The sequence below is a fragment of the Apodemus sylvaticus genome, chromosome 2 (assembly GCF_947179515.1).
Source record: "Apodemus sylvaticus chromosome 2, mApoSyl1.1, whole genome shotgun sequence".
Taxonomy (NCBI): Eukaryota; Metazoa; Chordata; class Mammalia; order Rodentia; family Muridae; genus Apodemus; species Apodemus sylvaticus.
The window spans coordinates 71,362,200-71,376,718 of record NC_067473.1 but is presented as its reverse complement, the minus strand read 5'-3'; the positions used below and the strand labels follow the sequence as shown (position 1 = coordinate 71,376,718).

General features: G+C 37.3%; 1 protein-coding gene and 1 non-coding gene across 2 annotated transcripts in view; one reads left to right on the top strand and one right to left on the bottom strand.

The window, feature by feature from the left end:
* Positions 1-14,519, bottom strand: part of Cntnap2 (contactin associated protein 2) — a 1,662,736-nt gene that overhangs the window by 768,561 nt on the left and 879,656 nt on the right. Inside the window, exon 13 of the mRNA XM_052172851.1 lies at positions 8,349-8,549. Within this exon, the coding sequence (XP_052028811.1) occupies positions 8,349-8,549 (201 nt within the window). The remainder of the gene's footprint in view (positions 1-8,348; positions 8,550-14,519) is intronic.
* LOC127679558 (small nucleolar RNA SNORA17) lies at positions 10,748-10,877 on the top strand. The gene has a single exon (XR_007976853.1). It is a non-coding gene; the product is annotated as a small nucleolar RNA SNORA17 (small nucleolar RNA).

Genomic DNA, 14,519 nt, shown 5'->3' with positions numbered 1-14,519 from the left:
TCTACCATGTGGAACCTGGTCATTGAACTCAAGTTATCAGGTTGACAGTAAGGACCTCTAGCTCTTAAACCAACTCACTGGACCTACAATTTTTTTTAGACAGAACTTTAGTTAAGTCTTTAAACTTCCTGGCTAACCTACAATGCCTTAACATTGAACTCCCGCTTTAGAAGTGGTGCAAATTCAGGGACTTATGATACCATTTTAGGTAGTGCTGGGGATTGAACCCAGGGCTTCCTGCATATTAGGTAAGCACTCTCCAGGTAGAGCTACTCTGCTGGTCCCCAATTATGTGCTTCAGTGGTGTCTTTGCTTGACTCATTGAACTAAATCCTGTAGTTGTAATACAAAAACCAGGACACATAACCAATTAGATAAATGTTTAATCATTTGATTAATATACTGATAAGTAACAATGAGGTTAATTTACTTAAAAGAATTTTATCTGGAGTTGGTTAATGCTCTTTAAAAGGATATTCTCTTTAAAAAGTTAAAAGCCAATATTTTTAGAATGAAAAATAAAAGTTGGAAAAAATGGTTTTCTTGAAAAATGCACAAAAGTTTAGTTTTTTTTCTAAAAATAGATTATAAGTCTAAATGCTAAAGTTTTGATTTTTCTCTTTTGGATGCCACTAAATCATAGTTTACTATCTTCAAGAGTATATTGAATTTTACACAGCTTACTTTACAGGCAAAAATTGTGAACATAACTCCTTTTCAATAGATACAAAATCTAATAGTAAACTACCCAAAAGGATGGATAATTTATATGGTTTCTTCCAACATAACAAAGCAATAAAAGTATGACTTATGAGAACTAGGCTATATTGAGAAATTAAAAGAAATGAAGCTCTGGAAACCACCAAATAGCACTAAATATCATCAAGGCGACCTGAAACACAACCAACCACAGTGCTGCAATTAAATAAATCTTCATACATGCAGGGAATAAATACGTCAGGAGAAGGTTTTGAATTAGAAACTATAATATGATTTGTAAAGCAAATATATGAGTTCAGTACATTCCAAGACATACAAAAATACATGCCTTTAAGCAGGCTAGCAGGTGCTGTTCAAATAAGTTAAATGCCTTAGCCATCTCAAAGCTCTGGGGTTATTTACTAGTACTATATTTATAGAGCATCAAAATATATTTTTCTACAAACATCTGACTTATCATATTCAAGTTCTTAGGTTGTTTAAGGAGGTGGTATGTGTGTGAGGGGTATATGTGTAACTATTCATATATGTGGGTGGTTGGGTACACCTCTGTGTGTGTTTGTCAGTGTGTATATGTGTGTATTTGTGTATATGTGTCTGTGTGAATGTGTGTATGTGTGTATGTGTGTATGTGTTTGTGTGTATTTGTATGTGTCTGTGTGTATTTGTATGTGTGTGTATATATATGTGTGTGTGTGTATGTGCATGTGGAGGCAAAAAGACAACTTACATGTCATTCCTCAGACTCTTTCTTTCTTTCTTTCTTTCTTTCTTTCTTTCTTTCTTTCTTTCTTTCTTTCTTTCCTTCCTAACTCCCTCCCCCTCTCCCTCTTCTCTCTCTCCCTCTCCCCCTCCCTCCCCTTCTCTCTCTCTCTCTCTCTCTCTCTCTCTCTCTCTCTCTCTCTCTCTCTCTCTCCATCCCCTTTCTTTCTCAGTGGCCTAGAGCTTGTAAGTCAGCTAGGCAGGGTATTATTAGTAAGCACTTGCGATCACCTTGTCTCTACCTCCTTAGTCTCAGCTATAGAATTATAAGGACATGTGATTGAACTCAGATTTTTCAACAAATAGAAATTTACTTAAAATCTTAAGAGGGCATTCATAAGTAAAGAAAGCATATTGCAAGACAAACAGAGAATCATGGATAGATATTCTCCCTTAAATTTCCTGAACTCTAAGTTATACACACACAGCCTGTTGCTTTGGCAAAGGAATGAAATACAAAGGCTGAGGGGAGGAACACCATGAACTCCGCATCTCACATACAATCTAGTCAGATCTTCACTGGCTGTTTACAAACATACTCAAACAAGAGAAAGGAAAATGTTATACTGAATATTCAGAATTATATTTTATATTAAATGTATCCTTAGACTGCTGTAAAGTCTGATTAGGTTTTGTACTTGACATGTCTTAAGGGTATGGTTGCTCTGTCTCTGAGGTTCATACTAGGTAGTCACAGTTTTCAACTGACAAACCCATATTCCTATGTTTGGAAACCTAGGTTCAGCTTAGTCTTGTGTAATGTCCACAGATGATTGACAGCATTCCATTGCCAAGCTGACCAGCTTCTTGTACTATTGTATTCTTGTATTATTATAGACTCTCAGAATATTGTCTCCATGAATCTGCACAGTGATTCTTACAAAGAGGTCTTGCTTTTTCCCAGTGTAGAGGTGACAGTATTGTGCACCTATCTATCTATCTACCTTAAACTACTAGAAATATCATTTGAGCATTTAATTTGGAGAACAAACTTGGGAAAAGAAATTAGACTGAATGACAATGCTGAACAAGGATTCTATGTTATCAAATAAGCCCATGACATTAGCTTTTCTATAAAAACCCATTGGTTATTTTAACCTAAGGACTACTGGCTAACTTCTGCAATAGTCTGATTAATAATCTAAAAAAGTTTAAAATATTGAAAGTGGTGAAAGCAAAGTGAGGAAGCAACTTTACACAAAGTCGTTTCTGGATCAAACTCGGGTCTCCATGCTCAACATGCGCATACTGACCAGACTACTCTGCTGCCTCTCAAGTTCTTACAGTCCTTGTTTCAGAAGCAGATTCAAATTTTCAATGATTTTGGCCTTTACATTATTATGCTCTTAATTCTAAGGCTATCAAACTAAAGACATACTACTTTATAACCACTATTGCTTTTCTCAATTTGGGTAAATCTTAGGAATTTCCATCGAAATGACCTCGTTTTGTTTTATATATGAAACTACATACAATTTTTATTCCTTTTGTTTCTGTATATCTATATGATTGGTTAAGAACACTGATAAGTGGATATTAGCCTAGAAACTTTGAAACACCCAAGACATAATCCATATATTAAATGATGTCCAAGAAGAACGGAGGAGTGATCCCTGGTTCTGGAAAGACTCAGTGCAGCAGTATAGGGGAGTACCAGAACAGGGAAGTGGGAAGGGGTAGATGGGGGAACAGGGGGAGGGAAGAGGGCTTATGGGACTTTCAGGGAGTGGGGAGCTAGAAAAGGGGAAATCATTTGAAATATAAATAAAGAATATAGCGAATAAAAAAACTCAAAAAAAGAACAAATGAATTGATAATTACATGGAAGATCAGGAATGACTATAAGGAATAGCTAAACCATTATTTTTGTTTATAACCTTCTTTATTCTTTAGGGCTACCATTGGAGAGAGAAGCCCCTTCAGAGGCAGGCTTCTTGTTTTGTTTTGTTTCTTTTAGGTGGGTTCTGGGGATCAAGCACAGGTCCTTATGCTTGTATGGTAAGCCCTTTACTAACTGAGCTATCTTCTTAACTTCCAAATCATGCATTTAAGAGTGATTCTAATATTGTAACAACGATGGAGATAATACCATAAGCCACATATTACCCTCCTTATAAAAGTTGTAAGAAACCAATACTGAATGAATCAATCTACAGTTGCTAGCTAATGGTACTGCACAAGCAAATATTTATCCATAGACATGCTCAAGCTCCATGTGCCTTTTAATTCTTGGTTCTATGTGTCTTAGAATTTGCAGAGCCCCAAGTGACGTCTGAAGAGTAAGCCTCTTAAAACAAAAATAGCATTTAAGTGCATAGCTATTACAGTCTCATTTGATATTCATTTTAATTGCAATGACTATAATGAATATACTTTGCATTCAAACATGTGCTATAAATGCTTCTGAGAAAGTTCCAGTATAATTCAGTCTTAGTTACAGAATGATTACATGGATATTTCAAATAAGATGGTACCATAAAAGAGGAAAAAACAATTACAACAAATATTAATTCATTAAAACAACAAAATAAATATTTTTATTAAATTCTCCCCTTTCTTATTTTGATTAATAGAGAGTGCAGTACGCATGGTTTTGCTATGTTAGCCACTCCTACCTGTGTCTGCTGTTCTACAGTAGCTCACCTGGTAAGGAGAAACAGAGAAGGTGGAAAAGGATCCTGAAGTGTAGGCAAAAATCCACTTTATGGAATATAGAAATTGTTCCAATTGTATTAAAAACACTATCATATTAGTGTGATTTAGCTGAAAAAGTAGTTAATTATATACGCTGTTTATTCTAGCCTGTTTGAGAATCCCTAATCCTTTTAGTCTTCACTCACATAAAGAACTAACTACTTAGATTTAAACAGGAGATGCACTCATGACAGTAACAGTTTCCCAAAGATGGCTAATAAAACCACCCATGAATGTTTGCTGAAGGCAACCATTTCTGGATCCAAACAAATACCATCAAAACTTATGTGTTGGGATGAGCAATAAGGAAGTGTTGATGCTTGTTCCTACTTAGGCAAAAATGTCGGCTGGTTGATAAGGGAATGTATTAAAACCCATTCAAATTAATAAGCATGTATCAAGAACAGATGCTGTGTAAATGACAGTATGATAGGCTGTTTTATTGGAAGAGAAGGCAGAACAAGCGTAGAAAACAGAGATGAGGGAAACCAGGAGAACAAGACAAGACCTTCTAAGTCAAATGGACGTAGCTCGTATAAACTCACAGAGATTGAAGCAGCAAGCACAGGTCCTAAGTGGGTGTGCACCAAGCCCTAGACATACATTTTAGAGCTTTTAGCTTAGTATTATTAAAGGACTCCTGAGTGTGTGAATGAGTGGATCTTTGAACTTTGTGACTTCTCTTGGTGCTCGTTTCCTTCTATTGGTTTGGTTTGTCCAACTTTGAAGAGACTGTGTTTGCTTTATGTTATATTTTGTTGGTATCTTTTAGAAGCCTTTTTTTTTCAAATGAGAGACTGAAAGAGAGTGGATACAGATGGGAGGGGAGGTGGGCAAGAACTAGGAGGAATAAAGGGAGGGGATACTGTAATCAGGATATAATGAATGAGAAAAGAATATATTTTTTAATAAAATGAGGGAAAGGGGGGAATGAAAGAATCATAGAATATTTTAAAAATGCCTGACATTCATGATGGTAGTTTTCAAAGAATATTTTAGGTACAATGGTAATCTATAAATGTATTAAAAGACAATGTTGCATTCTCTGAAAATATACATAGAATAGAGTTATTTATTGTGCAAGTAACTGTTCTTGTTTTGTCTATGGCTGGGATAAATATCTTTAAAAAAAAGAGCAAAATAGCAGAGAAAGGGGTTTATTTGGTTCATAGTTCAAGGTTATAAGCAATCATTTCAGGGAAGTCAAGGCAGAAACTTGAAGCAAATAATTCTATCACATCCATTGTCCAGACTTAGGAGCAACGAATTAACTCGTGCATGCCAGTGGTCAGTTTCTCTACTCTTAAACTCTTAAAGACCTCCTGCCTAGGGAATGATGCCACCCACAGTGGGGCACTCATCCCTTAAATAAGGAAACAATAATCAATATCATCTCCCACAGACAAACCTGATCTATATAGCCTCTTATTTATACTTCTCTGAACTGGTTCTAGGTTGTATCAACTTAACAATTAAAACTATTACATTTCCCTTATTTTTCCTAGAGCTTTGTATATCATGTTATATAAATGAGAGTAATGGGTGTGTGAGATTCCTTGTGGCTGATAGGAAAACACACTATTAGTGAAGAAAAGAGTGAAGACTACTCATAAGACCAAGAGAATTAAAGGTTAGTTGCCTTAAGTCTTAAATCAGTTCTCCCAGTACATAAACTGTACATTATTAACATATTTATTTGGCAACTCTATTGTGCTTTTAAAAACTACTAATATATTTTAAAAATGATAATGGAAATTTGGCTATACCAATGAAACCACCAAGATTTCTTTCGGGTGAGCAATCTGTCCTACTCCTCTCCCATGCTAAGACTGAAGAACTAATTAACGTAAATCTGGGAACAGAGCCTCTGTGAGGAGCATTCATTCTTGAAACTGAAACAAGCTGATGAGGTTCCTTAGTGGCTCCTGCTGACCCAAATTTTCCCCGATCCTTGGTTAATGCTTGTTAGCGATGGAAGCAGGATTCAATCAAAATTGCTGTGTGGGGTAAAGGGTATTGGAAACACCTGTTGGGCTGTGTGGCACTCTCAAATTCTCAGAGCTGTTCTTCAGTGCATTGAGATTTGACATCATTTGAGAATTCACTATATGTATTTGCTAGAACTGCCAAGCAAAATGTCCAAAGCAAGCATGCAGTTAGGCAGTTGGAAAGTGAACCTTGTGGTTCAGGAATAGGAAGCCTAGGTTCAAGAAGCTGGTAGGTGTAGTTTGGCAGCAGGAGTCCTCCTCACTGAGTCGATACATGACAGAGTGTTATTTATTTATTCTTCTTTGAGGCTGCCAGTCCTGTTTAAATCAGGACATCTCCATCCTGACTACATTTAGCAGTCTTACTTCCTAAAAGCTCTAACTCAAAATACAACCAGTTTGGGAACCATGGATACAATATATGTTTCATAGAGAAACACAGCTCATTGCATGAGACTTATAACAAATGCATACTATCAGGTTTACTTTAGACTCATTACATTAAAATCACAAGCAGTAGAAACCAGCAGTTCTACTTTCCAAACTCCTGCGTGTTCTTCCCAAGCACACCTAGTTTCAAAAGGACAGGGTAGGAACTCAGTCTACAGTGTAGCATTTACTTGCATACAGACCAGTGCCCATAGTCACTTCCCATCCCAGGGCTTCTGAACAGTGCCAGAAAGGCCATTCATATCCCACCTACTACTGTCCAGTCCCCAACATCAATCTGGATATTTCTTTCTGCTTTCTCAAGGACACATTAATTCAATATGCCAACAATAAACATACCTTTCCTCCAAACAACACCTGCCCTAACTTTCTAAACCCATCACTTTTATATTTTCGGGTTTTACTCTCCTACAATCAATGAAGTAAATTATAAAAATCTAATATCATGAGGCTTTGCACAAGAGAAGCACACAGAGAAATCCACTATTGATTTAGGGCATCACATAGTCTATTACTCTTTGTAGACACTGTGTAGACACAATGCAATATTATAATATTGATTATTAATTAAAAGTACCATTCATTTCTTTAAATACTATAGACTTCATTGATTCCTAATATAGCATCTCATCAAAGCACACATTCTTTTCCTAATTTTGATAGTAAAAAAGTGATGGGAAACTGAGGCTGGACAATAAGATATACATAGTACAACATTGTCACTTACATCCTTGAATACTGTTTTTGCCACAAGAAGGTAAGGTACACACATGCAAATTTGCTTGATTTTGCTATTCCACAACCATATTTCAAAATATGTTGCCCATGATAAATATACCTTATGCAATTTTACTTCTGCATTAAACAGCAAATATTCACAAAGGAGTTCAAATTCAATGAATATCCCAAAGACATAACAGGAAAATCTCAAGGCTGCAAATCAAAAAGCCCTATTCTTTCCACTCACAACTCATGCTTATTTTTGCTGGTATGTTATGGACCAAATAATGCATATCCTTCTATATTTTGATGCAAATTTAAAGCAAATTTAGTGGCATGTCCCACCTCTAATAATAAAGGGTTTTTGTTTGTTTTTGCCGAAAAGGTATTCTCAGTATAAATTTGGGGGCTTCCTTATTTTCTAAATCCCCAAACCATCTTGTGCACACATAAACATGCACACCTTCACACACACATACACTATCTGCCAATGAAATAGACTGTCAGGAAAGCAACTTCAGAGTGGGCTTCTTCAGACAGATACTGTTAAATGACAGCAGAGAGCCCTAAAATCTCTCACCACTCTATACTAGATTTCCTGGCAGACAGCCTTCAGAAGGCTTTCATCTTTACTTTAAAGACACTGGAGGAACTCAAAGAAAATCACTTGAAAGCTCACAAGGAGCTCTGACAAACTTTTGCCCAAGGCAACTGCTTGATAAATGAGCATTAACAGCATACTATGTATCTATATATACATATATATATGCATAAAACTGAAAAAAATCTATAAGCCTAAAATAATGACATTGCTTATTTTAAAACCATCACGCATTGGAAGCTCCACTGTCCAGAAAACAAGCCTGGTGATTACATTGGACTCATTTCAGCCATCTGCACACTGAGGACTGAAGACTGGACAATAAGATAATAAGCCACACCTGTTGGATTGTTTAGGCAATTGAAAACACCAGCTGAGATAGTAATTAAAAGTAATGTTCCATCACAGCCTACCTGGGGTGTTCAACAACCTGGACATCCTGCAGAAGTAGGAGACATACTGTTCACAGTACTCGGCGCTGCTGGTGATGGCACTGATCTGGTCCATGGAGGCACTGTAGATGAGCTGGGTCACAGAGTACTTTTCTGGGTTGTAGCCTACCACTGTCGTTTGCATCTGTAAGTCATGAGACACTATGGTCCACACCTTGTCCTCTGTGGGCAGAGAAATAATTAAGACAGTGGCTCATTAGTACTCCAGTGCTTCTCCAAATGTCAGAAGATAATTGAACCACATTTTAGCTGTTATTTTCATTAAACTGGTATAAAACTGAGTTAGAGCAATCCAGAGAGTATTTTAGAAAAAGAGGGAGACAGTTTGTTGCATGTGTTATATGCATGTGTGTTGTATGCATGTGCGTATTGTATGCATATATGTATGTGTAGGTGTGTGTTGTGAGTTTTATACATGTGTGTGCATGTGTGTGCATGTATATGTATGTGTTTGTGTTTGTATGCCTGCAAATGCAGAAGAGGACCATGTAAAGTGTTTCCCTCAATCATCTTCTTCTGTACATAAAACAAATGCTTTTGTAGTATTGATTTAAACAGTCAAGACCTGATGACTTTTTTTTCTTTCATCACTTAATTGCAATGAATTCTCAAGTAAAAACATTACTCTGCTAGATTAAGAAAGCCACTCAAATACTTGCCCATTCCCAAAGGCTATAATCTGAGTAATTATTGAGAATGGCTTTTCTAAAGCAATGGCGCTTTGCTCATTATAAATTCCATTTTTATTTATTTATCTACCAAAAAAAGAAAAAATAAATCTGTGGTGGGCTTAAAGCCAGAAAAAACAATTAGCATTATATCATATCCCAAAACTCTGTGCCCCTTTGTCTGTATTTTGTCATTCCTTGTGACCTAGCATTACCTTTCCACTAACTTTGTCTTCTAAACGTTATACTATACCCACACACACAGCTGTTCACATACATATATGGACACATTACAGTCCAGGATCCACATATAAATTAGAAGATATATATTTTCTTTTCCTTTTCTCTTTGAGATTTTGTGACCTTGGTTAATCTTATACACTCAAAGTCCATCCATTTTCCTGAAATTTTTAATTTTCAGTTGCAGCTATTTCCATATGAATCATATTTACATTATCTCAAATTACTTTTTGAGTCAGGGTCTCTTACTGAGCCTGAAGCTCACAGTTTTTATAGGCTTGGCCACCTAGCAAGTCCAAAAGATCTGCCCATGTGTATGCACAGTGGATTTGTTAAATATATAACCATCCCCATCTTTTACATGGGTGCTGAAGATTTGAAATCAGACCCTTCTCCTTTCAAAGCAAAATGTCTTACAGCTGAGCTATCTTCCTAGCACTCCATGTCTATGTTCTGCCTATAAGAACAAAGTAGAAAATGGTATTTTTATTAAAATAATGAAAGATCTTTTACTATCAGAAAAAGACTATCATTTCTGGTTGGGATTTTGACATCAGTCTGGAGCTCCCGTGTGAAGCTCATCATTCAAAATCATCCTCATTTTGAAACCTATCACTTGCCTTCTGGTAACTCAATTGTTGGCTCTTTCTAAAGTGGCCTCCAGTCCATCAAGCCATAACCCTACTTGAAAGCTGTTTGCTCTTAACAGAATATGCATCATCCCGGTCTTGTGAACAAATGCTCTTTCACGCTGTCCTTTCTGGGAAATGATACATTTCCTTTTCTGTGATTGAAATGTTCTGTACAGTGTGGAGTGAGGTGAGAGAATGATTATCATTGTGTTTGGGAAGCTGGGAGTCTCAGAGAAGAAAAAGCAGAGTCGGTTATAAGCTGCATAAAATTAAATTAACTAAAACTCCTTCTCTATTTGAATTTTAATTGAAAACAGCAGCAAGAACCTAAAACAATATCTTTGTTTTGAAATGTTGACCCATGCTTGAACTTAATACAGTGAATAAAGCTCTCCAGAACAAGATGCTATGCCCTGCACCAAATGCCACCATTTAATACTATTTGCTATTAAGAGAAGAAATTGGAATCTGTGAAGAAATGACAGATTCCTGGGCTAGAATTGAACATGTTGAAAGGAGATCCAGGGACAACCCATCATTCCAGAAACGAATATGCCATTAGATACTGTGGCAATTCAAATGAAAATGTAAGAAGCTAGTCATGGTGTTCATGCCTGTAACCTAGAGCTGTGGACATAAGAGATAGAAGTATAACTGAGACTTAACTGTCAGCCAAGCTTCAGTTTCAGGGCAAGAGCCTATCTCCAGACAGTAAGGAAGAAATTAATAGGTCAGGACAGCCAGTGTTCTCTTCTGGTCTTCATATGCACAACCCAAGACAACACTAACCCCCCCCCCCCCGCCACACACACACATTTAACCTGCACCTAGAGGCTTTGCAGGTGTGGATGCTGTTTTACCTGTGGGTTAGTAGGTGGCAGAGAGGAGATATACTATGTCTACACTCAGTTTTCTAACATAAACATCGGAATGATTAGTAGCCTAATCATCAGTAACCTAGTGGCAGAAAAGAATAAGCAGAAAAAAAGAGTAAGAGAAAAAGAAGAATGTGGGCACAATGAAGAGAGGCAGAACTAGAGACTGGAGAGCACCGAGGAACAGCTTGATGTGATGCCATCTGGGACCATGGTGGAGTCCTGGGTGCCATGGGAGATCTGACTCTAGAACCATGAGAACAGGAGAGCTGCCCCTGCCCCTAGACAACTCCAGAACTCAGTAGAGCACCCCCCCCAACATTGTGGGACTTGAAGGTAAGTCACCAAGGGTACAAATGTGAGAGAGCTTGCCCTACCACTCATTTCCTGTACAGTGGCATCTACAAAGAAGAGATACCATCCTCTGCATTCACTACTCATCACTTGTGGCAGGTGGGCAATATGGGTCTGGAGTTATGAGAGCAGGATAACTGCCCTTGCCCCTCATGAACTGCAGCACTTGGGAGAGCAGGCTCTGAACCTCACCAGGGCTGATCCTGATGGGGGGGAATTCAGGGAGGGTGGGGGAAGACAAGTATACCAGTCCAGAGAGTATGGGCATAGAAGAGCCATCCTTGCCTCTTTTGGGTGGTAGCATGGACCAGAGAGAAAATCCTTACTCCCATCCCTTGCCCCTTGCCAGCTACAGCAGGTAGGAGAACTGGCCCTGGGGTCATGAGAGTGGGAGAACTGGCAATGTCATGCACCAGCTCCAGCACTTGGAAGAGAAAACCCTGTACAACACTTGGATAGCAGGGTAGTGGTCCTCATTTTAGGCATGAGAGCATGAGTGCTGGAAGGCTGAGCAGCTCAAATACTTCTTGGGCCTAGATTCAGGGCCTTGAATTAAGCCCACCCAACATCTGCCCCAAGGATGAACTGCTGGAGTGCATGAAGGAGACTGTCCTATAGATGCAAAACTAGAGGATCTCTATGACACAGAGGATATCCTTGGGGAGTCCCAATGAGGTTTCAGAACAGCAGAAGCCAGAAAATTCATACCAGAACAAGGAGTCATTACAATGAACATTTGCAACCAAAGAAATGTAGACAAAAGGGTATATTATGGGGCACACTGTGACACACTACAGCTTCCACAACTATTTTTTTCTCTGTTGAGGGTACTGCAAGGGTGGAGGGTAGATATGAGGGGAGCAGGAGATAACTGAGACTGGGCCACATGAAGTGAAATGCACAATGAACCAATAAAAAGGTTTTTAAAAATTTAAAAGGAAAAAAAAGAGTGGTTGAGGTTGATGTAGGTAAAGGCATTAGAATAATGAAAAAAATTTTAAAACTTTAAGTAAAATTTATATATATTAAAACTGCAATTAAAGCTAGTATTGGATATCTTAGAGAAACTATCACTATTAAAAATAAAAATTTAACTGATACCTTTAACACTACATAAAAATTTATTTCATTTGGCTTAAAATCTTAAGAGAAACATGGATCTAATGAGACAATAAGACTATTACTATTATTTATAAACAAGGCACAAAATGAGAGTATTATCATGGCAAAAAACTCACATACATATGAGTTTGTTAAAATTAAACAATCTTCTTTATTGAACTCATCAGAACTCATGTAAAAAGTTAAGCCATGGATTAGAAGAGATATTTGTAAAATATATATCTTATAAAGATCAGCACCCAGCTATAGTAAAAGTATTTGTAAAGTCTAATAGAAACAGAAATAATACAAAGGAAAGCACAGGGAAACATTTTACAAGTGGTCAGACAAGTGGGAGACTAAAATATGGGCAAAAACACCTGTGCTATAACCAGGGAAATACAAATTAAAGCTGTAGAAACTTTACTTTGTGGTTGTCAGACTTTCAAGGCAAAATTGTTTGATCTTACCAAGTCAGAATGGCCAAGATCAATAAAATAAGGGACAAGATATCCTGGCAAGTATTCTAGGAAAGGTGAACACTTAAGATTGTTGGTGGTAGTACAACCAACCATGGCACGCTGGTATAGCCATTATGAAAATCAGTGTGGAAGTTCCTCAAATGGCTGACAATAGTTCTACAACAAGATCTGGTCATACCACTATGGGGCATATAGCCAAGAGGCTCTGCATCCTACTACTAAGACACATGTTCATTCGTGTTTATTATTGCTTTATTCATAATAGCCAGAAATTGTAAATATCCAAGTTGTCCATAAAATGATGACTGCACAATGAGCATGTGATACATTTTATATAGCAGAATTTCATTCAGTTGTTAAAAAAGTGAAATTTTGAAAAAGTAGATTAAAGGAAAGAATTAGAAATGATCGTTCTGAGTAAGGGTATCCAGACTCAGAGGGCCAAATTTTTACATGTTTTCTCTTATATGTGGATGTTTCTTTGATTAGGTGAAGTGGAAATTTCTTTGGAGACTCAGTTGTGTCATGTAATGTTTTTCTGGAAACTGTCTTCTGATGCAATTTTTTTGCTGAAGCAGAAACATGGAGGATGTTTTTCTAAGAACAGATGCATGGTGTTTTTCTGAAGGCAGCCTGAAAAAAGGGCATGCCATGTTTTGCTAGAGTGAATACGTGAGATAACACTTGGTATTTGGGAAGGATATAAATATAGCCCACTGGAGAGCACACAATGCTGGATGATATTGGTGTGCCTTATCATTCTTTGTTGGTCATCATCTGTAGTAAACTCCTAGGAGAAATGACCCAAACACTTGATGATGTTCTGGTGGCTTCTTGCCACTTCTATGGACTCAGAATGATTGGCAGAGCATTACAACCTACAGTTGCTGATTCATGAATGGTGTTTATGAGTGGATCGAACTGCTACTGCTGATTTGTATGAACTGAACTGCTGATATCCTGACAATGCAGATTGGATTTGCCCCAAATAAATAATTCTAAGAAGGTTCATATCCTCCTTTGCTCTATTAACTTTTCATTTCCATTACCTCTTGTGGGTGATGGACTAAAAGGGACATTATAGCATTTAAAAACTATTATCAAAAGTAGGTTGTCGAAAATCTAAGCCTACAGTTAGAAGTATATATTCTGTTTAGAATAACAACAGAGTTTCAATGTCTCCTAAGGTACCAAGGTAGGATAGGATCTTCCAAAGAAAGGGATACAGAATAGAGTGTTATAAAGAGACTAATCAAGTAAGCGAAAGATCTGTATGAAAAGGACTTCAAGTTTCTGAGGAAAGAAATCAAAGAAGATCTCGGGAAGATGGAAAGATCGCCCATGCTCATGGATTGGCAGAATTATTATAGTAAAAATGGCTATCTTGCCAAAAGCAATCTACAGATTCAGTGCAATCCCCATCAAAATTCCAACTCAATTTTTCAGAGTTAGAAAGAGCAATTCTCAAATTCATCTGGAATAACAAAAAACCCAGGATAAGAAAAACTATTTTCAACAATAAAAGAACTTCTGGGAGAATCACCGTCCCTGACTTCAAGCTGTATTACAGAGCAATAGTGATTAAAAATCCTGTATGGTATTGATACGGAGAAAGGCAGAAGATCAATGGAATAAAATTGAAGACCCAGAAGTGAACCCACACACCTATAGTCACTTGATATTTGACAAAGGATATAAAACCATTCAATGGGGAAAAAGACAGCATTTTTAACAAATGGTGCTGGATCAACTGGAGGGCAGCATGTAGAAAAATGCAAAT